At 48.1% G+C, this 27,345-nt stretch overlaps 1 protein-coding gene across 5 annotated transcripts in view; it reads right to left on the bottom strand.

The window, feature by feature from the left end:
- The window catches only part of LOC115083644 (zinc finger protein 208-like), a 309,671-nt gene that overhangs the window by 59,678 nt on the left and 222,648 nt on the right, over positions 1 to 27,345 (bottom strand). For 4 of the 5 annotated variants that reach the window (XM_029587584.1, XM_029587585.1, XM_029587583.1 and 1 more), the window contains exon 5: positions 17,307 to 20,383. In XM_029587584.1, coding sequence (XP_029443444.1) covers positions 17,910 to 20,383 — 2,474 coding nt within the window. In that variant the 3' untranslated portion in view covers positions 17,307 to 17,909. Of the gene's footprint in view, positions 1 to 17,306; positions 20,384 to 27,345 lie in introns of those variants that run through there. The other variant, XM_029587587.1, reaches the window with a different exon arrangement.

Raw genomic sequence — 27,345 nt, 5'->3', positions numbered from 1 at the left:
ACGATGAAGAATTCGTTCAAAAGTGAATTGCGATCCTGAATAAATGCTCCCTAGACATTATGCTTTTAATAGTGGAGACCACTAAAAAAATCACTCACACTTTAACAACTACATGTGATGAGATCAAAAGCGCTTTACAATCTTCAGAAGATCTAGAGGAGTATACTAAGAAACTACATGAGTTCAATCAATCGATGGATAAATTTCGAGCTGAGATTCGCCAATCCAAGATTTCCAAATTTAAAAGGGATGAGAGGGACTATGCAGCAGGCACTATTTTTACATGGCAGTGCCGTAAAACATCTAAGCCACGCAAAGTTGCATTTGCAGATTCCTCTTCCGATTCTGATGAAGAGAACCCTGAAGTTCAATAATCTGCTAATTTGGATTCAAGGTACAACAACTACCGTGCTTCAAATAGGCGATTTGGCCGCCGTTTTTTTCGGCAACACAGGAGCAATTGGCCGGACACGGGCGGCCGCCCGCAGACCAGATCTCAGCGCAGTCGCAACCCACCGTGATCAATATTTCATCTCAACAGCTTTCAATTGATCAACTGTCTCTGCTTGAAAAGGGTCTTTCTTTCGTGCCATCATATCAATATGATGCTTTTGCAACCAGATGTGATCTTTTTCAATTTTTTCGTAAATTGCAGTTGAAATTATTTTTTGCAGCTCAGCCACCTACTATTGACAGCTCTATTGTTGCTCCGAAATCATTCTGGCTTCCTCCGGGTCCTATAGACCCATACATTAAAACGTTCATTGACTTAGTGTTGAATGCTTTGGAACAGCTTGAACAACGTAAAGAACAGGTACAATTCAATCTATCCCGGGTACAACATAAGGCACTTATAGAATTAAAAAGATCTCCCTCTCTTGTTATCAAACAAGCAGACAAGGGTGGTGCCACTATCGTTATGGACAAAGAATTTTACACTACAATGGCGGATTATAGATCGTATATTTCCTACCAAGAGAGGGGGAGATCTTCAGAAACTCCTTAACACTCGCAAACAACGTTGGATATTTCAGCTCCAATGCACGCATCCAGACGGGCTTAATGCGGCTATCGAATGGTATTCACTGTTATGAATTGCCTAGAAACCATCACGTTACGTCTTGGGTGGAGTTTCCTTTTGTTAGGATTTGCCTAGCAACTGTCACGTTACGTCCTGGGTGGAGTCTGCTTTTTCATTGGTCACAGACACTTGAAAAATGGCGCGATTGCGTCCCTTTCGGCAGAGGAGAAAACGCTATCATCTGAAGATGCTGTTCTTTTATCTTCCCGTTGGTATCATTGCTGCATAAAGTGTACATATAGTTGTTGAGTTGATACTATGTTTTACTATGGATGTGTTTAAATTGCAGATATCATTGGCCCTTGAAGAAGGCTTTTGAAGCCGAAACACGGTCCGTGTCGGGCTTGACGCTGTGCATGTCCTCACGTCCATGTCTCTGCTATGTCCTCGATAACAAAAAAGCTAAGTGCTAATCTTGCAATGTCACATAATTTTTGACAGGCCAATGGGCCATTTTAATGTCTCACTTGTGCATAAGAAAAATTTAAAAAAATTTTTTTGATGGACACTATATGACCTATGATTATAATATTGGTATACTTATGCTACTATGCTAACTAGCATCAAATATGTATGCCTTATATGAGGTCTGCTGATGAGTAACATCACGCTGTGTATCTACACTAATATTGAGTCTTATACGTTGGGATTCTAGCTGGTTTAATTTATTAATTGAACCATCCATCTTAACCAAAAAGTTTCATACATTTTCCAATGTCACATTTGCTGGTTTTGAAGGCATACTATCTGACTTGATGACAACTTCAATATTTGGGTGGTAACTATCTTTATCAGTATTTTTTAGCTTTGGAGTACTGGTATTCTTCGGGGAAACATTAAGTTTATCCAAGGTATTTTTTTGAGAGATTCCTTGCTTCGCTTGTTCATTCAAGTCTAGCATTACTTCTTGATCTAAAAAAGATCTCGGGGGTGCTTCTTGTTCCTCTCCTGGTTTCTCTTGGGGGAACCCCCATCTATGCCAGGTGGTGGTGGTACCTCGGGTGCCCCAGGGCTTAATGATGTTTCCCCAGCCAGAAGGGAAATACTCCGCTCTATTATTTCTCCTTCAATGGACCGCCCAATTGGGGAATCAAGTTGGGTCAACCATTCAGATACAGTCTTCTGACCTGAATCTGTCATCACCACACCAGTTGGAGGCTTTAACTTTGCCTTCCTCTTGGTGTTAGGCATTTCATCAACAGGAAAACAAATTATTCTAGGAAAAACTAATTAAAATCCTAGTCGAGAATGTATCTGAAATGGTAATGCAAAAATTTTGTATTTATCACTTTGGGGAGATTGAGAGGTTTGAGGGCAAATGGTCTAAGTCCTACCTAACATATAACTCGCAGGTAATAATTAATAATTACTTATCCAACATTGAGACAAAGAAGGTCCTGTTAACTCCGGTGAATCCCGGCAAAGCCCAGCTTAACTGCGCGCCCCTTTAGCACGCGCCCCTTCAGCGGCGTACCGGCGGCAGCTGCGCACCGCAGCTATACAATTTATATCAAGTAAAGCCCACTTCCGGGTCTGAGCTCAGCCCGCCCCTCCGGCGTCGGCAATCACAGTCTGGTGGTGTTAAACCCGTCGGGGCAAAGAACAGCTTACCCCCGGATGTCCCAGCAACTGCAAAACAGGTAAAGCTGACCCTCTTTCTCCTCTCAACCTCCATTTATAAACAGTTCTTAGCAATCTTAGACACTTATAATGAATCTTAAGTACTTTGAAGATGCTCGGTCTCTGATCTGCGAGCGAAGCTGGACGTCTCAAACGCTGTCTCTGTCTGTGTGCTGCAGGAGAAGCTAGAAGGCCCGAATGCTGTCTCTGTGACTAGGAAGCAAGCTGTGGGTCTCTGCACCTGGATGAAGGGCAGAGGACTCCCCATGTCCCTTGAAAAGAACCTGGCAAGTTCAACTCTGGCTGAAGTAGCCGGGCTGGAGACCCTCTTCCAAGCAATGCTGCAGGACCTGGACTTCCTGTAGGTGCTTGGTTGCAGGGCGGCGCGAAGCGTGATTGCTCAGATGGCTTCCGGCTAGTGTGAATGGGATCTTCTTAGCCCAGCTCTGAGCCCCTCTTCCCAGCTGCTTTTAAGGATAGCGTATGCAAATTCATTAGTTTCATGCATATGAAAACAGGGACAGCTGTCACATTCTGATTGGTTCTTCTTTCTTGACCGCCCAGCTTGGCTTCCACACCTCTCCCCCCCCCCCCCCCCTCCATCCGGGGAGGCCAACCTTCTGCCACCTGGCAGCTGACTTGGATCTGGTTAGGTTGCCAGGTACTTTTGAGCTTGGCTGAAGCTTCAGGTCGGTCACTCTCACCCACAGAGAGCAGGGCTGCATTGTCTTGTCTCTTCTCCAGTTACTGAGAGAAGATTACATTTTTTTGTTTTTCTTTATATTTATATATTTATTGATTTTTCAAATTAGACACATAAATAGGTACATAATCACACCATAGTTATTAACATTTCAAGGATGGAAATCATTTCTTCAATATCAAATTTAAATCTAATTATGATATAATCACAGGAAAATATTGGAGAAATTACTTACCTGATAATTTCGTTCTCCTTAGTGTAGACAGGTGGACTCAGGACCAATGGGTATAATGTACTCCTGTTAGCAGTTGGAGACGGATCAGATTTCAATCTGACGTCAGCCCCTAGTACATATAGCCCTGCAGGAAGTGCAGCTCTTCAGTATTCTCTTCAAAAAGCATTGTGGATATATGTGTGACTGACTGACTGATTAACTTTAGTAACTTGATTAACTTGTATAACTTCATAACTTGGTTAACGTTAGAACTTGATTAACTTAATTAATTGATTGGTTGATTGACTATAGCTGGAGACCGCCAGTGAACTCAACCGGAGAGCGTCGATACCCGGCAGGGTAGAAATCCTGGGTAAACGAAACGTGGCTTACCCTTGAATCATTTGAAATCCATTTGTACGGCAGCCGGGGGTGGGATGCTGAGTCCATCTGTCTACACTAAGGAAAACGAAATTATCAGGTAAGTAATTTCTCCATTTCCTAGCGTGTAGCAGATGGACTCAGGACCAATGGGATGTATAAAAGCTACTCCCGAACCGGGTGGGAGGCTGCCCATGACCCACTCAGTACTCCCCTCGCAAATGCGGTGTCCTCCCGAGCCTGAACGTCCAGACGGTAGAATCTGGAGAAGGTGTGGATGGAGGACCATGTCGCCGCCCTGCAAATCTCGGGAGGTGACATCATTCTTGATTCTGCCCAGGATGCTGCCTGGGCTCTGGTCGAATGGGCCTTGACTTGTAGAGGCGGGGGCTTTCCTGCTTCTACGTAGGCCGCTTTGATAACTTCCTTGATCCAGCGGGCTATGGTGGCCCGCGAGGCCGCTTCCCCTAGTCTCTTCCCGCTATGAAGGATGAAAAGGTGGTCCGTCTTTCGTACGGGTTCTGACATTTCCAGGTATCTGGAGAGGATTCTGCCTATGTTGAGGTGGCGTAGGCTACGGCCCTCATCCGAATTCTTCAGGGCGTCCGTCGACGGAAGTGAGATGGTCTGGTTAAGATGAAAGTGTGAGACCACTTTGGGAAGGAATGAGGGAACTGTGCATAGCTGGATGGCTCCCGGGGTGAACCTGAGGAACGGTTTACGGCAAGACAGGGCTTGTAGTTCAGAGATGCGACGTGCTGAACAAACTGCCAGTAAGAAAACAGTCTTCAGGGTTAACTGGTGAAGGGACAGACCTCGTAGGGGTCTGAAAGCGGTTCCCGCTAGGAATTCCAGAACGAGATTGAGATTCCACAGAGGTACCGGCCACTTGAGTGGTGGGCGGATGTGTTTAACTCCTTTCAGGAAGCGTGACACGTCCGGGTGAGAGGCTATGCTGTCGCCCTCGCTCCTGGAGCCGTAGCAAGATAAGGCGGCCACCTGTACCTTAATGGAGTTGAGGGATAGGGCTTTCTGAAGTCCGTTCTGTAGGAATTCCAGGATCACTGGAACTTTAAGTGAGCGTGACTTGATGTTGTGGTCTTCGCACCAGGCTTCAAATACTCTCCAAATCCTTATGTACGTTAGTGATGTGGAGAACTTGCATGCTCGGAGGAGGGTGTCTATTACCGCCCCCGAGTATCCGCTTTTTCTCAGGCGAGCCCTCTCAAGGGCCAGACCGAAAGAGAGAATTGAGCTGGTCCTCGTGGAGAATCGGGCCTTGTTGTAGCAGGTCCCTGTGTGGAGGCAGAGGGAGGGGCTTCCCTGCCAGTAGTCTTCTCGTGTCTGCGTACCACAATCTTCTTGGCCAATCCGGAGCCACCAGAAGAACTAGTCCCCTGTGTAGCTGTATCTTGTGAATGATTGTGCCCAGCAGGGGCCACGGCAGGAAGGGTATAGCAGGATCCCCGGTGGCCAGGTCTCAACCAGGGCATCGATCCCTTGGGATTGCGGTTCCCGTCTGCGGCTGAAGTATCTGGTTACTTGGGTGTTGGATCTACTTGCCAGAAGATCCATGTCCGGTGTCCCCCACCGGTGTACTATCATCTGGAATGCTGTGGACGACAGCATTCCAGATGCTCCGGGTTCTAGACTTTCTCTGCTGAGGAAGTCCGCCGTGATGTTGTCTTTCCTGGCGATGTGGATGGCGGAGATCTCCTGGAGTTTCGCTTCTGCCCATGCCATCAGTGGGTCTACTTCTAGGGACACCTGTGGCTTCAAGTGCCCCCTTGTCGGTTGATGTAGGCTACTGTTGTGGCGTTGTCCGACATCACTCTGACCGCCTTGTCCCGAAGTCTGTGAGCGAACCGCAGGCAGGCTAGTCTGACTGCCCGCGCTTCTAGGCGATTGATGTTCCATCCTGCTTCTTCGGTGTTCCACCGGCCTTGGGCGGTTAACTCCTTTCAGTGTGCTCCCCATCCTCCTAGGCTGGCATCTGTGGTGAGCAGGGTCCAGGTTGGGGAGGACAATCTTGATCCCCGACTCATGTGGCTGGTCTGCTGCCACCACCGTAGCTGGGCCCGGACTCTGCCCGGGAGCGATAGATGTACGGTGTAGTTCTGGGACCGTGGGCTCCACCTCGATAGAAGTGATCGTTGAAGGGGCCTCATGTAGGCTCGCGCCCATGGCACTACTTCCAGTGTGGATGCCATCAACGCGAGGACTTGCAGGTAATCCCATGCTGTGAGACGAGAGTGGTTCAGTAATGTCTGCAGTCGGTTCCACAGTTTCGATCTCCTCGTGGGAGTCAGGCTGACCTTGTCTTCTTTGGTGTCGAATCGGACTCCTAAGTATTCCAGTGACTGTGAGGGCTGTAGGGAACTCTTGTTTGTGTTGATCACCCATCCTAGGCTCTCCAATAGGGTTATGACTCTGCTGGTTGCTTGATGGCTTTCCTCTGGTGACTTCGCCCTGATCAGCCAATTGTCTAGGTAAGGGTGTACCAGGATTCCTTCCTTCCTCAATGTTGCCGCCACCACTACTATTACCTTGGTGAATGTCCGGGGGGCTGTGGCTAACCTGAAGGGGAGCGCCCGGAACTGGTAGTGGCGGTCCAGGACCTTGAAGCATAGATAGCGCTGGTGTTCCTGATGAATTGGGATATGTAGGTAAGCTTCCGAAAGATCCAGGGATGTGAGAAACTCTCCCGGTTGTATCGCCCTTATTACGGAGCGTAGGGTTTCCATGCGGAAGCGAGGGATCTTCAGGTGGTGGTTGACCGACTTGAGGTCCAGGATGGGCCTGAATGTTCCTTCTTTCTTGGGAACTATAAAGTAAATGGAATAATGCCCAGTATTTGTTTCCTGTGTGGGTACCGGGGTGATGGCCTCGAGGGCCAGCAGTCTGGATAGTGTGGTTTCCACCGCCGTCCTCTTGGAGGGGTCGTGGCAGGGAGACTCCACGAACCTGTCCGGGGGGGTTTTGCAGTAAATCCAGATAATACCCCTCCCGAATGATGGCTAGGACCCACTTGTCCAAAGAGTTCTCGACCCATCTGCGGTAGAATAGGGCCAGTCTGCCCCCTATGGCTTCTTCCCTTGGACGGGTCGGCTGAATCTCATTGTGGAGTGCGGCTGGGACCTGAACCCGAGCCGGTTCCTCTCTTGTTGTGCTTGTTCCGAAAGGACTGGTTCCTGCCGGAAGGGTGAGGCGCTTGATAGCTATTTCTGCTGTAAGGGCTGAAGCGCTGTGAGCCTCTGCCCCTGGATGATCTAGGGAAGGGTCGTTAGTTTCTCTTTGATTTATCTTCCGGTAGTCGTGGCAATGGGGAGTCTCCCCATTTGTTGGCCAGTTTCTCCAGTTCGCTGCCGAATAGGAGGGACTCTTTGAAGGGCATCCTTGTGAGGCAGGTTTTGAATGATGCGTCCGCTGACCAGTTTTGGAGCCAGAGTTGCCTCCTGGCCGCCACTGCGGAAGACACTCCTCTGGCCGCTGTGCGTACTAAGTCGGAAGCAGCGTCCGTGAGGAATGACACTGTTGGTTCCATGACTTCTCCCGGGAGGTTCTTCCTGGCTTGGGATAAGCAAGCATGAGTCACCACGGTGCAGCAGGTCGCAATTTGAAGAGACATAGCAGCTACGTCAAATGACTGTTTAAGGATGGATTCCAGGCGTCTGTCGTGTGCATCCTTGAGTGCTGCTCCTCCCTCCACTGGGATAGTGGTGCGCTTAGCCACCGCGCAGACCATGGCGTTGACTCTCGGGCATGTAAAGAGTTCTTTGGTTGCCGGATCCAGGGGGTACATGGCCGCCAGGGCTCGTACCCCCTTGAAGGTGGACTCTGGTGCAGTCCATTCCAGGTCAATTAGCTGTTGCGCAGCTTGAAGCAGTGGTAAATGACGGGAAGGCTGTTGGAGACCCTCCAGCAGAGGGTTCAGCTTAGGTTCCCCTGAGGAGCCTGGGCCCGGGATGGCGAGTTCAGACAGTCATTGGGTGACCAGGTCCGGGAGTTCGTCTTTTGTGAAGAAGCGTCTCATGGTTCGGTGAGGCTCTGTCCCCGATGGGAGCTCCCCTTCTTCTAGGGGCTCGGTTTCCTCTTCGGAGATGTCCGTGTCCCCATAAGTGGGGCTCCTGGGTGCTCTGTCTCTGGGTCTTGAAGGGCCCGGAGCCTCAGGGTTCTCCTGTAAAGGCTGTGGCTGTGGAGTTTCCGTTTGCATTTGAATCAGGGTGTGAACCCCTTTGAAAAACTCCACCCATGAGGAGGAAGTGACGTCACCGAACGGGGTGGCTGCCTGAGGCTCGAGCTCCGCTCCCCACTCTTGCAAAATCAGTGAACATCAGCGCAGAAAATTGCAGTAATACGGCGAAATTACTTATAACTCTATAAGGAAAACAGAGGGTGTCCCCGATGGCGAATCGAAAAAAGATTCCGGACCTGAAGCAGTTCTCGTTCACTGCAGCAGCTGAGCTCCTCCAGGACAAAATGGCCGACCACGTGGCTACGGAGGAGAGCAACGACTCCCTGCTCATCACGGAGGGAGGAGGAACGCTCCGATTAGAGGGAGAGCATGCTATGACCAGAAAAGATTTTCAAAGATGGTTCGGAGAAATGAAAGAAGGGATGGGACATTTAAAAAGTGAGCTGCAGCAAATTGCCGCTGACCTCTGCCGCGATTTCGGGGGTCTGGGGGAGAGAATAGACACACTGGAAACACAGACTGAAGAACAGAGCACTACTTTAATGGCTATGCAAAAAGAAATGGGGAACCTGAGGCAAGGCATAAAGGATCAAGCGTGTTGGCTAGAAGACCTGGAGAACCGCTCCAGGACAGGCAACCTCAGATTCCGGGGGATACCAGAAGAAGACAGTTACCAGGACTGTCATAAAGTTATAAAAGATATGTGCTCAAATTTTGCATACCACACAAAATGATGAACCGCCTCCTGAGATAAACCTTGATCGAGCACATAGAGCATTAACTAAACCTAGAGGCAACTTCCCCAGGGATATTGTGGTATGCTTTCACAGCTACGCTCACAAAGAAAAAATCCTGCAGCAAGCCAGGACTCTGGAGGACTTTCAGTGGCATGGCGCAAAAATTGAGATTTTCCAAGATCTGTCACCTATCAAATCAAATCAAATACCTATCAAATTTTCCAAGATCTGTCACAATCAAAAAGCGGGGGGAATTCCGCGAGGTCCATCAGCTATTAAGGGAAGGAAACTTCCGATATAAGTGGCTGTTTCCATTTGGACTCCAATTTACGATCCAGGGAGTTCCCTCCCGGGTGACAACCGTCGAGGAAGCGGCACGAATACTACGCGCTGCGGGTCTTATGAAACCGTGCCAGGACATAGATCAGACGGATGAAACGAGGACATCAGCGGGAGCTACACAGCGTTGGCAGAGAGTACAGCACGGAGGCAAACAACTACGGCAGCATTCCAGTGACCAACGGGCGGACAAAGACACTGTGACCTGAGTTTCCAGAAGAAGCATGAAGGTTTCCCAACTATTCTCGGTTTGAACTGAGTGGTAATACAGATGATGGATCCACCAAGAAGGGGGTTCACCTAGTGTTTTAGCAAGTTCCTAAACTTTACATTATACCTATGTTCTGTTTATGAGTATACTGCGAATATCCAGTTAATCGTTAACTTGTTCATCTGGTTATATGGTTCTATATGCATCATAGGCAGGGGAGGGAGGGCGAGCTCTTGGGGTACGAGTCAGTTTCTGAGTGGCGTTAGTCCTCCATATGAAGGAGAGGGTGACTGACAGAAAGGGGGGGCACATGTGGCTATGAGGGGAAAAGGGACAGCTACGAATTCTTTTATCCTAGAGAGGAGGAAAGGAGGACGACAGATATCGTGAGTGATGGGGCACCTAGCTGGGGGGAAGCATGTGTTTATGATGGGTGAAGTTCGTGTAATGTCATGGAATGTAAAAGGGCTAAATTCCTTTCATAAGAGGAAGCAATTGTTACAAGATGCGGTAAGGGAAAAGGTACACATACTCTTTTGTCAGGAGACCCATCTTCGAAAGAAGTATGAAAAATTAATGATATCACAACACTACCCAGTGCAATTTTATGCAGCAGCAAGTGTGGGACATAAGTATGGGGGAGTGGGGATATTATTTTCTAAAGATCTGGCGGTAGACATAGGATCTGTAGTACGAAGGCCGGTATATACTGGTGAAATTCAATACGGGGCAGGGGCCCTTTTTTGAAAAACTATCCGAGACATTGAAACAGTGGGTGGAAGGATCACTGATAATAGGCGGGGATTTTAATTTAACTAGATATTCCTTTCTTGACTCAAATGGTGGAGGTGGAAGTCACTCTCGCAGGCACAGGAAAGGGCTGAAAGTATTAATGAGTGATTAGCATCTGCTGGATATTTGGAGACTCCACCACCCTACGGAACGGAACTATTCTTTTTACTCTCCTACACATAAATCTTACTCCCGAATAGATTATTTTCTAGTAGACAGGGATTTAGCCAATAAGGTCTGTAACACAGAGATCTGCCCCATTACATGGTCGGATCATGCGGCTATTAAGCTTACCCTATACAAGCTGGGTATACAATCTGGAGATCGATTCTGGCGCCTCAATGATTGCCTTTTGGCGGATGCTGACTTTGTTGCGCAATTTAAAGGGGACATGGAGACATTTTTAAAGGAAAATAATAATGGGGAGGTGTCCGCCAATATGCTATGGGATTGTTTTAAGGCAGTAGCCAGAGGTAAATTAATTGCAAGAGCGTCTCATCTGCAGAAAACAAGGAACAGCAGGCGGACTGAAATCCTACAACTTTTAGGCAAACTAGAAATAAGACATAAGAGACTGGGGGGGAGGGGACGATCTAGCGAAGAAGCTGGTTGCACTGCGGGAAGAGTTGAAGACTCTCTCTGGGTGAAATAGCCTTCCAAATGGATAGGGCCAAGCAAGAGTTCTTTGAAGGCGGCAATAAAGCCGGGAGGCTACTTGCACTTAGGCTAAAAGCAAGGGCTACCCAGAACCAAATTTTAAAAATCAAATCTGAATCCGGAGAGCTGCTTACTGATACGGAAAAAATACGTGAGAGATTCATACAGTTTTATCAGCAATTATACTCCCATCAGAAGGAGCTCCTTCAGAAAGATATAGATTTATACCTAGAGAGTGTTACATTACCGCAGGTAGACCAGATCCAACAACGATATCTGAATAAACCTATTACGGATGAGGAGGTGATCAAGGTAATCGCAGGCTTAAAAACCGGGAAATCCCCGGGAATCGATGGATTCACTGCTAGCTTTTATAAGTCACTAAGTGAGGTAGTCACCCCACTCTTAACAGAGGCTTTCAACAACTTACTGTCCAATGGGGAAATCGCTATGGATGCTAATAAAGCGGGGATCACTATTTTAGCCAAGCCAGGAAGGGATGTCACCCTCTGTGGTTCGTATAGGCCCATCTCCTTAATCAATCTACATCTAAAAATTTTGGCTAAAATATTAGCTACACGGTTGGGGCATGTGGCTCCCTCTATATTTCACCCGGACCAGACAGGATTTGTCCCCGGTAGACTAGCGGGAGATAACAAAGGAGGGTCACAGACTTAATTTGGTATGCTAGAGCTAAACAATATCCCCTGGTGTTATTCACGGTAGACGCGGAAAAAGCATTCGACCTGGTGCACTGGGATTATCTTTCTTCTGTTCTGCATAAGGTGGGGATGGGAGGTAATTTTCTTACTTGGGTCCGGAAGCTCTAGACCACACCCAATGCTTGTATCAAAGTGAATGGGGGATACTCAAAGGCCTTTCCGATTGAAAGAGAAACCAGACAGGGCTGCCCTCTGTCCCCGCTTCTGTTTGCCCTCTATCTAGAGCCATTGGCTGAAACCATTCAGAATACTAAGGAGATACAGGGGATTCGGGTAGGGGACCAGGATTTCAAACTGTCATTGTTTGCGGATGACGTGCTTTTCACCGTGGCTAATCCTTCCAGTTCATTACCTCATCTAGTTAAAGCTCTGAATAAATTTAGCGGGGTATCGGGGTATAAATTAAACATGGATAAGTCAGAGATACTTAACATAAATCACTTAAGTATTTGGGTGTACGGATAGGAGTGGAGCAAGGGGACCTGTTCTCCCTGAACTATGAACCCACGTGGAATAACATTAAAGATGACCTCCAGAAATGGGAAAGACTGGATCTCTCCTGGTGGGGTAGGATATCCACAGTTAAGATGAATGTATTACCCCGGCTTCTTTACTTATTCCAAACCTTGCCAATCCCAATACCGGCCGCAGACCTGCATCTTTGGCAGAGACATTTGTATCGCTTTCTGTGGAAGAGGAGGCCACCTCGGGTTAGTGGCAGGGTCCTGCAATTACATAGGGATAGAGGGGGGCTGGGAGTACCCTGTCTACAATATTACTATGCAGCGGCTCAACTTTGCTATATTATCGACTGGCATGTGGTGGAACATAATAAGCGATAGGTGCTGCTTGAGGGGGCTCTTTTGGGTGGTACTCCTCCAAAAATACTTGTATGGCTCCCGCCAGCAGCGCGGCCATTGCCGCTAGAAATAGCTCCGTCTATTGCACACACTCTTTATATGTGGGATGTGTGGCTAACGGAGATAGTGGGAGAAAGAACGGTATTTTATAAAACGCCCATTTTTCATAACAAAGCCTTCCCTCCTGGAGTTTCCAGGGTCTTAGCTTCGAGTTGGGAGTCTTTTGGATGTGCAACATTGGAACAGGTGTGGGGTAGGGGGAAAGTTAAAGAACTCTCGGAGCTATCTGACGAATTCCCTCTTACGGTAGCAGACCATTACTTTTACCTTCAACTCAGGCATTATTTGTCACAGCGCACAGTCAAGATAGACTTACTAAGGGGTAAATCGCTTTTTGAAGGTTACTGTGATAATGCGGATAGACTTAAGAAGGCCTTATATCTTTAATGCGGATAGACTTAAGAAGGCCGGTTATACCTTTTACTTAATAAAGATCTAGATGCACCTCCCTCACACATTGTTAACTGGGAAATAGATCTAGGTGGCAAACTTACGGCGCTAGAGTGGTAGATTGTTATAGGGCTGCTAAGAAAGGGTCTGTATCTGCTAATATAATAGAGCAAAACTACAAAATGTTATATAGATGGTACCTGACCCCAGTGAAAATGCATAAATTCTACCCGGCTGTGTCAGATCAGTGTTGGAGAGGGTACGGTGACAGGGGTACCTTTATTCATATATGGTGGGACTGTAGCCCAATTCAGGGATATTGGACCATGATCAGTGGGCTTATTTATGAGATTGTGAAAGTGATAGTACCTTTACAACCAAAAATATTTCTTTTGAATATTTACCCACCTGAGTTTAGTGACCAAGACACTTACCTCCTGCAACAGATCACGCAGGCGGGAAGGGCGGAGTTGGCTACATTATGGCGGCAGAAGGAGGTGCTGTCACGAGCAAGGGTACTCCAGCGTTTGACCAAAATCTGGTATCTAACTCAATTGACAGCTATCAGACAGAAGAACTTGAAAAAGCATTTCTCCCAATGGAGTAGTTTTGAACATTGGCGGAGGCTACAGTTTGGTAGTCCTCTCAGCAGGGGTTTAGATATGATAGTTATCCCCAACTTGTAGGAGTAATATGAGAGCCTAAGTTACCCCTGTGACTCCAATCACAGCTATTACACTGCACTGCTACGTGTCTATGTGCTATGTCTACTTAGCAGATCACATGTATTCTGGACGCATGTTGGTTCATCTGATATTATTGCCTCATCGCCTTATATAATATTATATCATATTCCTCATATGTCTTTGTCTGTCCTGGGATAACAGTGATAGGATGGGTGAGTCAAGGAGGGGGGGGGGGGGGGGGGGGAGAAAAAAAAATCAAAACCAAGCATTTACTGTTATTATGTTGCCAGAACGCATGTTTACTTTTGCCTTTCTTTTGTAACACATGCTATACATGTATGTTTGGCGTTGTATAACAATGTTTACTGTTATATGCTTAAATTATAAATAAAAAAAACCCAAACTCCACCCATGAGACTGATGTCTGGGCCAAGCCGAGGGGCGCTGGATCCCTGGGGTTCCCCGGCTGTGGGGGAGTTTCCCTGGGATTTGCTAGGTCCGGAGTACTCCCCGAGGAACTAGTGCTCGGCCCTGGGTGGGACTGGCCCTGACCTGGATCTCCCAGGGCCTCCTCGCACAGGGTGCATAGGGCGTTGGCCGCCTCGCTTTGTGCAGCTCTAAGGTGGCACGCAGGGCTGCCTCTTAACCTGCTCCCGAGAAACGGGGGCTAGGTCCCCGCCGTGAGGCCGCCGGACCGAGGCTCACCTCCGAGGGACCACGGAAATCACCTCGGGAATCTCAACTGGGGGAGGGGCCCGAGGGTATCACCGCAGGAGAGCGGGGCTCGTCTTCAGGTAAGATTCTTCTTCAAATTTGGTGTTTTCTCCTTGAATTTGGTTCAAACGCTGTGAGAGCGTGCAGATAGTCCCTAACTGCTATGGAGACGGAAAATACTGAGGATCTGCACTTCCTGCAGGGGTCTATGTACTAGGGGCTGACGTCAGATTGAAATCTGATCCGTCTCCAACTGCTAACAGGAGTACACTATACCCATTGATCCTGAGTCCATCTGCTACACGCTAGGAAATTCAACTTGACATCTAAATTACAGAGGCTTGGCAAATACAGGGATAAAAAGACAAGAAATGAAGCATTGTGCATTCCTGTACTGTATAGTTCTATCCGTCACTAGACTATGGGGGTACTACAGCTATTCTTCTTTGTTCAACAAACATTTTTAAAAGATCAGGGACAAAGAATATCTAAGTATCCTGCTGTTTTTTAATAATACATTTGCAGGGATAACGCAGGTTAAACGTAAATCCCATTGATATCACTTCCTGCCGGAAAGCCAAAAACTCTTTTTCCTGAACTGTGTGGTAATTGATAAATCTGGAGCACTCATGAAAAGAGAGAGGGTATTTAGCAAAGTAGTGTTTCATTACTCTATGAAGATCAAGTAAATTCACAAAAGCAACTGACCGTATACCCCTGTCTGGTATTTGATTATTAGCACTTTCCAAGAAATGGGTTAGCTTCCCTGGAAAGGGCAGCTCTTCTGGATTCAAGTTTGAATTTTTCTTTGGCAGAGAGTAGCAATAACTAATTACTGGTAATTCATTTTCAGAGAAACTCAATACTTCCATGAGAAAGTTTTGTAACCTTTCCATCGGTGCCTCCCCAGCTACCCTGGGGACGTTGAGTAGGTGAAGATTTCAATTCGTCTGGATAATAAATCTGTCTTTCACTACTCCTTTCTGAAATTCTGAGTTCTTTTTTTCCCATATCCTCTAAAGTTTTAATTCTTTCCTCAGATTTCTTAACAAGGTTTTGAATGACTGTTATATCCTGCTGATTTTTCCCTGCTATAATATCCATTTTTCTCTCAGTTTTTAACAGAGGCTTAGACAAACAGTGTGCTTGGCACAGGAGATGAGAAAGGCAAGTATTGCAGCTTTGTCAGACGTTCAGCATCTCTGTATTTCTCAAAATACAGGCCAGGAGCCAATGTGAAGTAAAAGTTCATTTTATTGCCCAGAGACTGTTCCAAGGCAATAGCAGACAGAAAGTCGAGGGAGTTGCAGGGTCAGTTGCCAGTCTGCTTCCTGGCTCGTTTCTGTCCACAAGAGCTCCAAGCTTCAAAAGCTAAGTAGAGGATATTATTCCTGCCTGAAATCTGGATGTCTGCTCAGCCTGCTGCACTGAAGGGCAGGGAGTGTGGACCTGCGGTTTTCAACCTTTAGTCTATCAGGACCCACCTGAGAGATGACGCTCACATGCGTGACACACGGAGCACATGACCATCATGGGACTAAATACAGGCACATGCTCTGCATCCACAGGAGTCCCCCGCGTCCTAACAATGAGTGCAGAGCAGAACTATCTCCACTTCCATCTCTCTCTTCCCTGCCCAGCAGCTCCCAATCCTTCCCTCCTCCATCTCTCCATACCCAGCAAGCCCAACCTCCTTTCCCCCACCCCTGACTCCCTATCTCCCAAGGCCTTCCTGTGCAGTACAATTCCCCCTCCTCCTGGCTCCCAGCCAGCAGAAAAGCCTTCAGTCCAATCCAGAGTCTCCCTCCCTCGTTATCAGCAGCAGATGAGGGCAAGAAGCACTTAGGAGAGGAAGATGAGGAGGCAGCAGCAGCGGATCTACAGAGCAGGCACCTTTCTCCCTTATGCTCCTTCTTTCATATCCGGACCCTATGGGATGAAGAGAGCATCAGCAGCCTCACTGCCAGGCCAGGCCGAGGAAGATAAAGTTGGTGTCCTGCCGGGCCCATATGAACAGGAGGTGGTGATATCGTGCTCTGATCTGGGTGCAGGCGGAGGGAACAACCTCCCACTGGCCAGGAAGAGGAGAAGGAAGCAAGAGCAGCTTCCTGTCATAGTCAATAAAAGAGAAGTCAGCCAACTCCTGCCCAGACTGCTGAGGAACGATGAGTCCTCTGCTGGCTTTGCGGCTCACCTGCCGGGACTTCGGGACTCAGTAGTGTCGCTAAAGCCAGAAGAATGCCGGGCTGCATAGAGAGAGGAATAACCAGGAAGAAAATGGAGGTGGTGATGCCCTTGTACAGGGCCTTGGTGAGGCCTCACCTGGAGTACTGGGTTCAGTTCTGGAGCCCAAATCTCAAGAGGGACAGAGACAGGATGGAGGCGGTGCAGAGAAGGGCGACCAAAAGGGTGTGGGGGTCTCCATCAAATGACTTATGAGGAGAGATTGAAGGACCTAAATCTGTATCCCCTGGAGGAGAGGACGTGCAGGGGAGATAGGATAACGACTTTCACATACCTGAAAGGTTTTAATGATGCACATTCAACAAACCTTCTCCGTTGGAAAGAAAATCCGTAGAACTAGGGGTCATGAAATGAAACTCCAGGGAGGACGACTCAGAACCAACGTCAGGAAATATTTCTTCCCGGAGAGGGTGGGGGATGCCTGGAATGCCCTTTCTCAACGCTGTTGCTTGCCATCAGTGCCTGCCCACGTGCTCCTCTGACATGAACAGGCCTCATCGGCAGCAGCAGCCAATCACAAGAACAGCTGGGCTCAAATCCCACCCACCAAGTCCAAAAACCCCACAATTGACAGAAAAAACGCCCAATAATAAGGAAGCCGCAAATTGGAAAAAAAAATAAGGCAGATTGGCATCCCTGTCCAGAACCCTCAGAGCGATCTCCAGGGCCAATCAGGAAACACAGTATTAACAGCGAGCTTTCTGGCCAATGGCACGGCAGGGTGTTCCAGTGTTACATGTACCCAGGGCTACTGGGATGTGATTGCTAATCAGAGCCACCTTCAGTCAGGGCAGCATCCAAAGCCTCTGCTTGAACTACAGTGCAGCGGTCAAACACTACCTGCAAGCCAGCACACAGGGAATGAGCTCTCTGGGGAAAACTGGCACAGGGCAAAAAAAAAATAAACTACAAATCATGCAAAACACCCATGTTGCCAAAATCGCTACTTAGCTGAATAACTTTTCCAGCTAAGCAGCACCGCTCTGATCCACCCACTGCCCTCCCACAGCTTTCTCAGCCATTGAACATAACTGGATATTCAGCAGCAGTAAAATAGAAGGATAAGTCCTACTTATACAGCTTTCTGGCATCTGAATATCAACTTCCCTGATTCTTATAGCTTACTTGATGGAAATGGAGAAGTTTTATTGTTATTGCATCCGGCATTTTAATATCTTTATTAGGCCACTCTTCTATTCCAAAACTATATGAAAGCATGTGAACTGAATATGACACCTGTGCAACTTTTCTGGTGGCTTGCAAGGTCTTCCTTTCTAATGAAGTTTTTACCAGACACAGTACATTAACTTGGTTTTCCTCCAGTATGAATTTTCTGATGTTGCATGACATGTATCTTCTGACTAAAGCTTTTGCCACATTCAGTATATTTAAATGGTTTTTCTCCAGAATGGACACTCTGATGTATTTTAAAAGAGTCCTTCCAACGAAAGCTTTTACCACATTCCGTACATTTAAATGGTTTTTCTCCAGTATGGATGCTCTGATGTAATGTCAAACACACCTTCTGAGAGAAGCTTTTGCCACATTCAGTACATTTAAATGGTTTTTCTCCTGTATGGATTTTCTGATGCTGCATGAGAGATGACTTCCAATTAAAGCTTTTACTACATTCAGTACATTTAAATGCTTTTTCTCCTGCATGGATTCTCTGATGCTGTCTGAAACATGCCTTGTCCATGTAGCTTTTACCACATTCAGTACACTTAAATGGTTTTTCTCCAGCATGGATTTTCTGGTGCCGTCTGAGATATGCCTTGTTCCTGAAGCTTTTACCGCATTCAGTACATTTAAATGGTTTTTCTCCAGTATGGATATTCTGGTGCCAGCTGAGATATGCCTTGGAGCTGAAGCTTTTATCACATTCACTACATTTAAATGGTTTTTCTCCAGTATGGCTTCTGTGATGCTCTCTGAGACATGCCTTGTCCCTGAAGCTTTTACCACATTCAGTACATTTAAATGCTTTTTCTCCAGTATGGATTTTCTGATGCTGTCTGAGGCGACCCTTGACACTGAAGCTTGTACCACATTCAGTACATGTAAATGGTTTTTCTCCAGTATGGCTTTTCTGATGCCGCCTGAGGTTGGCTTTGACATTGAAGCTTGTACCACATTCAGTACATTTAAATGGTTTTTCTCCAGTATGGATTTTCTGATGCCGTCTGAGACATGCTTTGTCTCTGAAGCTTTTACCACATTCAGTACATTTAAATGGTTTTTCTCCAGTGTGGATTTTCTGATGCTGTCTGAGGTGGCCCTTGCCACTAAAGCTTTTACCACATTCAGTACATTTAAATGGTTTTTCTCCAGTGTGGATTTTCTTGTGCCGTCTGAGATATGCCTTGTTCCTGAAGCTTTTACCGCATTCAGTACATTTAAATGGTTTTTCTCCAGTATGGATATTCTGATGCTGCATGAGAGATGACTTCCAATTAAAGCTTTTACTACATTCAGTACATTTAAATGGTTTTTCTCCAGTGTGGATTTTCTTGTGCCGTCTGAGATATGCCTTGTTCCTGAAGCTTTTACCGCATTCAGTACATTTAAATGGTTTTTCTCCAGTATGGATATTCTGGTGCCAGCTGAGATATGCCTTGGAGCTGAAGCTTTTATCACATTCACTACATTTAAATGCTTTTTCTCCTGTATGGATTCTCTGATGCTGTCTGAAACATGCCTTGTCCCTGAAGCTTTTACCACATTCAGTACATTTAAATGCTTTTTCTCCAGTATGGATTTTCTGATGCTGTCTGAGGTGACTCTTGACACTGAAGCTTGTACCACATTCAGTACATGTAAATGGTTTTTCTCCAGTATGGCTTTTCTGATGCCGCCTGAGGTTGGTTTTGACATTGAAGCTTGTACCACATTCAGTACATTTAAATGGTTTTTCTCCAGTATGGATTTTCTGATGCCGTCTGAGACATGCTTTGTCTCTGAAGCTTTTACCACATTCAGTACATTTAAATGGTTTTTCTCCAGTGTGGATTTTCTGATGCTGTCTGAGGTGGCCCTTGACACTAAAGCTTTTACCACATTCAGCACACTTAAATGGTTTTTCTAGTACAGAGAACTCAGAACTGTAAGATTCCCCATCTTGAGGGCAATGAGAGTGTCTCTCACCTGTGTATGTACTTTGGTGTATTACTAAGGATTCCCTGCAAGAAAAGGTTTTCTTGCATTCAATACAAGTAAAAGTGCTCCCTTCAGTGTAGATTCTCTGGTGTAAGTTCAGGGTTAACTTCTGCTTGCATGGAAAAGGTTTCTCTCCTGTGTGCCTCCTCTGGTGCAATATAAAATTACATTTTCTATTAAAGTTTTTCCCACAGGGGTCACATTGAATTGATTTCTTCCCTTCCTCCTCTTTCTGCTGAAGGTCAGAAGTCATTTGATCACTGTTATTACTCTGGAAAGGTCTCCCTGCTCTCAGATTCCTGATGCAGTGTTCAAAACTCATTTGATCACTGTTATTACTTTGGAAGGGATTCTCTCTTCTCAGGTGTGCCTGCTGCTCAGGGATGTCTGTGATCTCCCTGTCACTTCTCGCACAAGCAGTGACTCCATCAAGTGACTCTCCTGCCGCGTCTTGCTCCTTCGTCTCTGATTCCTGCTGTCTTTGGTTAATGTCTCCCCCCTCAGGCCTCTGGGCAAGATTCTCACAGACAGTTCCTGATTGTCTTGGTGTAAGTGCTAATACTATAGGGTGTTCTTCGCCATTCTCCTCCCTCTTCTCTTTCTGTATGACCTCATTGTCTGCTGGATACAAAAAGAAGGAATTAAGCATGTGCAAGTGACAATGGCATGGAAAGCTACTAATAACCTGAGATGAGATGTTTAGAAGGATCACATAATGAATGCATGGGATCTCTGATATTAAAGAAATCTGTGACTTAGCAGAAACTTTATGTGATGCCTATGAAAACCTCTCTATGATGTCTCTATAGAAATATTCAGAGAAGTTAAGAAAATCAATGGGTTCTCTTTACCATACTGTGTAGGATACAGAAATAAAGCTGATGCAATACAGGAACTTTGGAGATCATACAGGTCCCTCCTTTAGATCTAGTGCCTCAGAGCTTATCTACACTTTTTTTAATAACATTTATAATCTTATACCGGATCTGCCAAACTAAACAATATAATAACAAATTAAAATAATAATCATGGACCATTAAACGTCAGAGATCTAAAAACAAGAGTTAAAATTTAAGCCACTGCTAAAGCAACCACCAAAGTAATTCACACAGCAGCAGAGTCACATGATCCCAAGGAAAGCTTCTTATAACTAAACGGGCCCTGGAAGTTTGCAGTGTTTGCAAGGCTCACAGGCTAAAGTGAGGCAGACCAATACATAATCTGCTGTACATCCAGATTGCCTCTCCCAGCTCTCTCAGAGGATTCAGAAACCCAGGAATAAATGGGTTATAGTGGGCTCCGGTAGAACTAGACCTGTAACTCTGAGACACCCAATTTCCCCAACATTGCAGCATCCTGTATATCCACCCCACTACTCCCACACAGACGTCAGACATCCAGGATTCAAAAACCCAGGAAGGTGAAATTACTACTCAGCTGATCATTTTCTTTCCTCTAGGACAGGCAAGCCAGTGCACATAAGTGGGTTATGCACGCCTACCAGCAGATGGAGACAGAAACCAACGGACAAGTTGATGTCACCCTCATATAGCCCTGTACTGACATCAGTGTGCCAGTATTCTGCAAAAGTCAACTGTGGCAACTAATTAACATTAGAACTGTAAGTCCGGAGTTAAAAACACTTCCTCCCCCAATCATTCACTTCTTTTTTTTTCTTCCAGTGGGCAAAACACTGGACTCAGACGAGAAGGAAATGCAGAAGCCATAACAGACAAAGAAGGCAAACACTTACAAGGCCCTTAGACGACCTGAAGATCTGCATCGGCCTACGAATTCTACCTCCAATAATGTCCCTGAGAAAGGACAAATAGAAAAAATCAGTACAGGCAGCTCTCATGGTAGGATTGTGGATTGGCCTGCCTCTCAGAGAGGAAAGGAAATTATCAGGTAAGTAGTAATTTTACCTTCCTCTTCATCCAGGCAGTCCAGTCCACACACGTGGGATGTACCAAAACTACTTCCTCGTAAGGGAGGAGGCTGCTCTGGCAAAAGACGCAACTTCTCGAACCCCAACCACCATACAATAATGCCTAGAGAAGGGATATAACCAAGACAATGTCACTGCTAGGCAAATCTCCAACAAAGAAAGAAACTATTACTCTGCCCAAGATACCAGTAGCAAATGTAATCCACTTTGAAGTGCTGAAAAAAGTGTGAAAAGCAGAATATAAATCTAAATAAATTGGAGAAATTACATACCTGATAATTTCGTTTTCCTTAGTGTAGACAGATGGACTCAGGACCAACGGGTATAGTGTACTCTGATAGCAGTTGGAGACGGATCAGATTTCAATCTGACGTCAGCCCTAGTACATATATCCCTGCAGGAAGTGCAGCTCTTCAGTATTTTCCATCTCCATAGCAGTTAGGGTCTCTATGCACGCTAGCACAGCGTCAGAGTAAATTTTACCAAGGAAATCCAAATTAAGAAGTAATCTTACCTCTACAGACGAGCCCCGCTGTCCTGCGGTGACACCCATTGGGTCCCTCCCCTAGTTGAGATTCCCGAGGTGATTTCCGCAATCCCTCGGAGATAAGCCTTGGTCCGGCAGCCGACCCTCGGCGGGGACCTAGCCCCCGACATCGGGTGAGGCTGAGAGGCAGCGGGTGCAACCTCGAGCGCAGCGGTGAAGGTATTTCCCTCTCCCCCCCGCAGCCGGAGACCGCCCGGAACGAAAGCAGGAAGCACCGAGACAAGGTAAGGTAGAAATCTATTTAAAAGTCTCCGGTCTCCAAAGCTCGAGGAGCAGCACAGGTCGCCTGCCGGGACCAGTGCCACCGGGTTGATCAGCCCTAGCAGGGCTAGACCCCGGTCAGATCTGAAGGTCCTCCCACGAGGAGACCCTCCGAGGAGGTCACCATATTGTCCGCGTGTGTTGCAGTCTGATACTGCAGGCGAAGTAGTGGACCCTTGGGCCGACCTACCCTGGGTAATGGAGTGGGCCGGGAGGCGGAGCCAGAGGCTCAGAGTGTTCACCCGGGCACCAGGAACCCCCCAGGAGGAGCCCGTAGGGTTCTGGCACCTTGGGACTTGGGCAATAAAGTGAGAGAGTCTAGGGGCAAGGATGGAAACAAAGTCACTGTGGCCAGCGGGATTAGGAGCAGGCAAAGTCTGAACAAAGTCTGTGGCAAGCAGGTGCTGGTGCAAACTGTAACCTGGACTGGAGTCCGTAGCAAGCAGGAACTGGAGCAAGCTGTAGCCTGAAGCAGGAACGGAGGCAAGCCGAGATCAGAGGCAGGCGGCAGGCTGGGCAAACCGGAACAAGCCAAGGTCGGGGCAGGCGGCAGACAAGAGTAGTCAGGAGCAAACCAGGGTCAGAGGCAGGCAGCAGGCAAAGCGTAGTCAGGAACAAACCAGGGTCAGAGGCAGGCAGCAGGCAGAGCATAGTCAGGAACAAACCAGGGTCAGAGGCAGGCAGCAGGCAGAGCGTAGTCAGGAACAAACCAGGGTCAGAGGCAGGCAGCAGGCAAAGCGTAGTCAGGAACAAACCAGGGTCAGAGGCAGGCAGCAGGCAGAGCATAGTCAGGAACAAACCAGGGTCAGAGGCAGGCAGCAGGCAGAGCGTAGTCAGGAACAAACCAGGGTCAGAGGCAGGCAGCAGGCAAAGCGTAGTCAGGAACAAACCAGGGTCAGAGGCAGGCAGCAGGCAGAGCGTAGTCAGGAACAAACCAGGGTCAGAGGCAGGCAGCAGGCAAAGCGTAGTCAGGAACAAACCAGGGTCAGAGGCAGGCAGCAGGCAGAGCGTAGTCAGGAACAAACCAAAGTCAGCAGCAGGAACACAGAGAAGACGGAGCGCAACTCAGAACTACAAGGCAGTAGTGAACGTCGTTGCAAGGCACTGGGACGGAGTCTGGGCGCACAAAGCGCGCGCGAGGCCGGGGCAGATCAGGCAGAAAATGGCGGCCACCACACGGAATCGTCGGCGTCCTGGGGTCCCGAGGACGCGGGGCAGGGCGTCTCCAGCCGGGCAGGTAGGCACTGGTTAGGCACAGCGGGAAGGAAGCGGTGCGGACCGCAACAGCGTGGTAGCCGTCACCATTTTGGCCCTGTTCGCCACCCTGTCCGTCTCGATCTGTGCGCACAGAGGCGAGCTGCGCACTCAAATACCCTGTGCGCACAACGTCGCGCGCACAAGTACCAAGCGTACAAGCGAAGCGCATAACCACGCGCTCATGTGCCAGGTGCATAATTTCAACCCGTACACGCACATCGCTCTGCACATGCGCACCAAACCTACGCGCGCAATTTCGACGCACACTGGAGCGCACAACTGTATTGTACGCGCACATACCATGGCACCACCAGAAAATAAGCTCAAAGCTCAGGGCCTTTGCCCCGCACGCCACATTAGAGCCGCACAGCATGAGGAGGCCACAGCCCTGTGTATACAATGCGAAGAGGCCTTAGGGGACCCAACTGATGGCCCTCCCAAGCTGGCACCAGACCCCAGCCTCTTGAGCGGTACGCCGGACCTAGCATCACACAGCGGGACCCCCTCAAACGGGGCTCCCCAGGAACTCGGCGCCCCCTAGTCTAGACCCAGCTTCCATCTCCTGGGTGGAATTCTTCAAAGGTCTGCATACCTTCGTCCACATGCAACCGGGGTCTCCTACAATGTGATCACAGGCACCACGAGAGGACCTCAACATGCCAGGACCCTCTATGCCTAGGGAAGTGATCCAACCTCCCAGAAGCCCCACCTTCAGGGACACAGACATCTCAGATGAGGAGTCAGAACCCCTGGAGGAAGGGGGAACACCCTCCGGGGACAGAACCCCATCGAACCAAGAGACGCTTCTTCACCAAGGACGAGCTTTCAGACCTGGTCACACACAGCTTAAAAGAGCTTGCCATCCCGGGCACAAGTTCCTCAGGGGAACCTAAGACGAACCCACTTTTGGAGGGACTTCGTCAGATCTCCCGCCATTTCCCACTATTACCAGCCGTCCAGCAACTAAATGACCTGGAATGGGATGCCCCAGAAACTACATTCAAAGGGGGCCGGGCTCTGGCAGCCATGTACCCTCTGGATTCTGCCGCCAAAGATCTCCTGGCATGTCTGAAAGTGGATGCCATGGTCTGCGCGGTCTCGAAGCGCACTACTATCCCGGTGGAGGGAGGAGCAGCACTCAAGGATGCTCAAGATAGACGTCTGGAATCCATCCTCAAACAGTCCTTTGACGTCTCCGCTATGTCTTTACAGATCGCGGCCTGCTGTGCCGTGGTGACACGCGCCTGCTTAGCACAGACCAGGAAGAACACTCTGAGGGAAGCCCTGGAACCAGCTGAATCATTCCTCGCGGACTCCGCTTCAGATCTGGTACACACAGCAGCTACATAAGAACATAAGAACATGCCATACTGGGATCACAGCACTTCAACCCATATAGAAGCTCATATCAAGCGGCCCGCCCCACAGGCCGGAGCCAGTCCTTTTGGAACAAGCACAATAAAAGGGGAGCCAGCTTGGTCCCAGGCCCGAGCCGCACCCCACAATGAAGATCAGCCAACCCATCCAAAGGGAGAAGCCATAGGGGGCAGACTGGCCCTATTCTACCAAAGATGGGTCGAGATAACTTCGGACAAGTGGGTCCTATCCATCATTCGAGAGGGATATTACCTGGATTTCCATCACCTCCCTCCGGACAAGTTTGTGGAATCTCCCTGCCACGACCCTTCCAAGAGAATGGCAGTGGAAGCTACACTGACCAGATTACTAGCCTTAGAGGCTAGAACACCGGTGCCTCCAGAACAAATAAATACTGGCCATTATTCCATCTATTTGATCGTTCCCAAGAAGGAAGGAACATTTAGACCGATCCTAGACCTCAAGGCGGTCAACCATCACCTGAAGATTCCTCCCTTCCGCATGGAAACCCTACGAGCTGTAATAAGAGTGATACAACTGGGAGAGTTCCTTACCACCCTGGATCTGTTGGAAGCCTACCTACACATTCCAATCCAACAAGAGCATCAGAGTTTTCTACGCTTCTCCATCCTGGACCGTCACTACCAGTTCCGGGCACTATCTTTTGGTTTAGTCACTGCACCCCGGTCGTTCACTAAGATCATAGTGGTGGTGGCAGCAACACTGAGGAAGGAAGGAATCCGCATGCATCCTTATCTAGACGTTTGGCTGATTAGAGCGAAATCCCCAGAGGAAAGCCACCAGGCAACCGAGTCAAAACTCTACTGGAGAGCCTCGGGTGGGTGGTCAACACAAACAAAAGCTGCCTGCAGCCAATAATACCAAACAAGACAAGGTCATCCTGACACTGACAAGGAGATCAAAACTGATGACCCAGTTACGAACCCTGCTGAGCGAACTTCGCCCCACAGCACGGGATTACCTACAAGTTCTCAGCCTCATGGCATCCACACTGGAAGTAGTCCCATGGGCACGGGCTCACATGAGACCCCTACAACGCCCACTACTATCACGTTAGAATCCACTGTCCCAGAACTACACCATACGGCTTCAGCTACCGGACAGAGTTCGGGCCCAACTATAATTGTGGCTACAAGAAGCCCATCTGAGCCAGGGAACGAGACTATCCTCCACAACCAGGATCCTACTCACCACGGATGCCAGCCTATAAGTATGGGGAGCACACTGCACACTGCCAAGAGCTAACCGCCCAAGGGCAATGGAACAAAGAAGAGTCGGGATGGAGTATCAATCGCCTAGAAGCCCAGGCAGTGAGACGAGCCTGCCTAAGGTTCTGTCACAGACTCCGAGGCAAAGCGGTCAGAGTAACGTCGGACAACGCCACAACAGTGGTCTACGTCAACCGTCAGGGAGGAACCAGAAGCTAACAGGTGTCTCTGGAAATAGACCCCCTAATGTCATGGGCGGAAGTGAATCTTCACGAGATCTCGGCCATCCACATTGCCGGGAAAGATCCAGGAGAAAGGAAACTCTCAACCACAGCATTCCAACTGACAGTAAACCGAAGGGGAAAAGCAACCATGGACCTCCTGGGAAACAGGTCCAACGCCCACGTACCCAGTTTCTTCAGCTGCAGGCGGGAACCCCAGTCCCAGGGAATCGATGCCCTAGTACAGACCTGTGTTTTCAAATGGGTTGACTGAGTACTATTGAATTTATACAAAGGAAATTGTTAAGTAATACATTTGAAAACATTTTTGCAGCGACAGAGCAGCTTTCAGTTGCTCTTGATTGATTTTTTATTCTATTGGATCGCTGGTTGGTGTGGTGGTCGTTTTTTTGATTTATCTAGTACAGACCTGGCCACAGGAGACTCTGTTACACGCCTTCCCGCTGTGGCCTCTATTGGGCGCGATCATCCACAAGATAGAACACCACAGGGGCCCAGTACTTCTAGTGGCCCAGGACTGGCCAAGAAGACCATGGTACGCAGACATGCAAAGACTGCTGACAGGGAACCCCCTGCCGCTACCTCCACACAGAGACCTGCTCCAACAGGGGCTGATCCTCCACGAGGATCCAGCTCGATTCTCTCTTACGGTCTGGCCATTGAGAGGACTCGGCTAAGGAAGAGAGGATACTTGGGGGCAGTAATTGACTGCCTACTCCGAG

The sequence above is a fragment of the Rhinatrema bivittatum genome, chromosome 2 (genome assembly GCF_901001135.1).
Source record: "Rhinatrema bivittatum chromosome 2, aRhiBiv1.1, whole genome shotgun sequence".
In the NCBI taxonomy this organism is placed as follows: Eukaryota; Metazoa; Chordata; class Amphibia; order Gymnophiona; family Rhinatrematidae; genus Rhinatrema; species Rhinatrema bivittatum.
The sequence above is the reverse complement of the archived record's forward strand: the minus strand, read 5'-3'. Positions and strand labels throughout refer to the sequence as shown.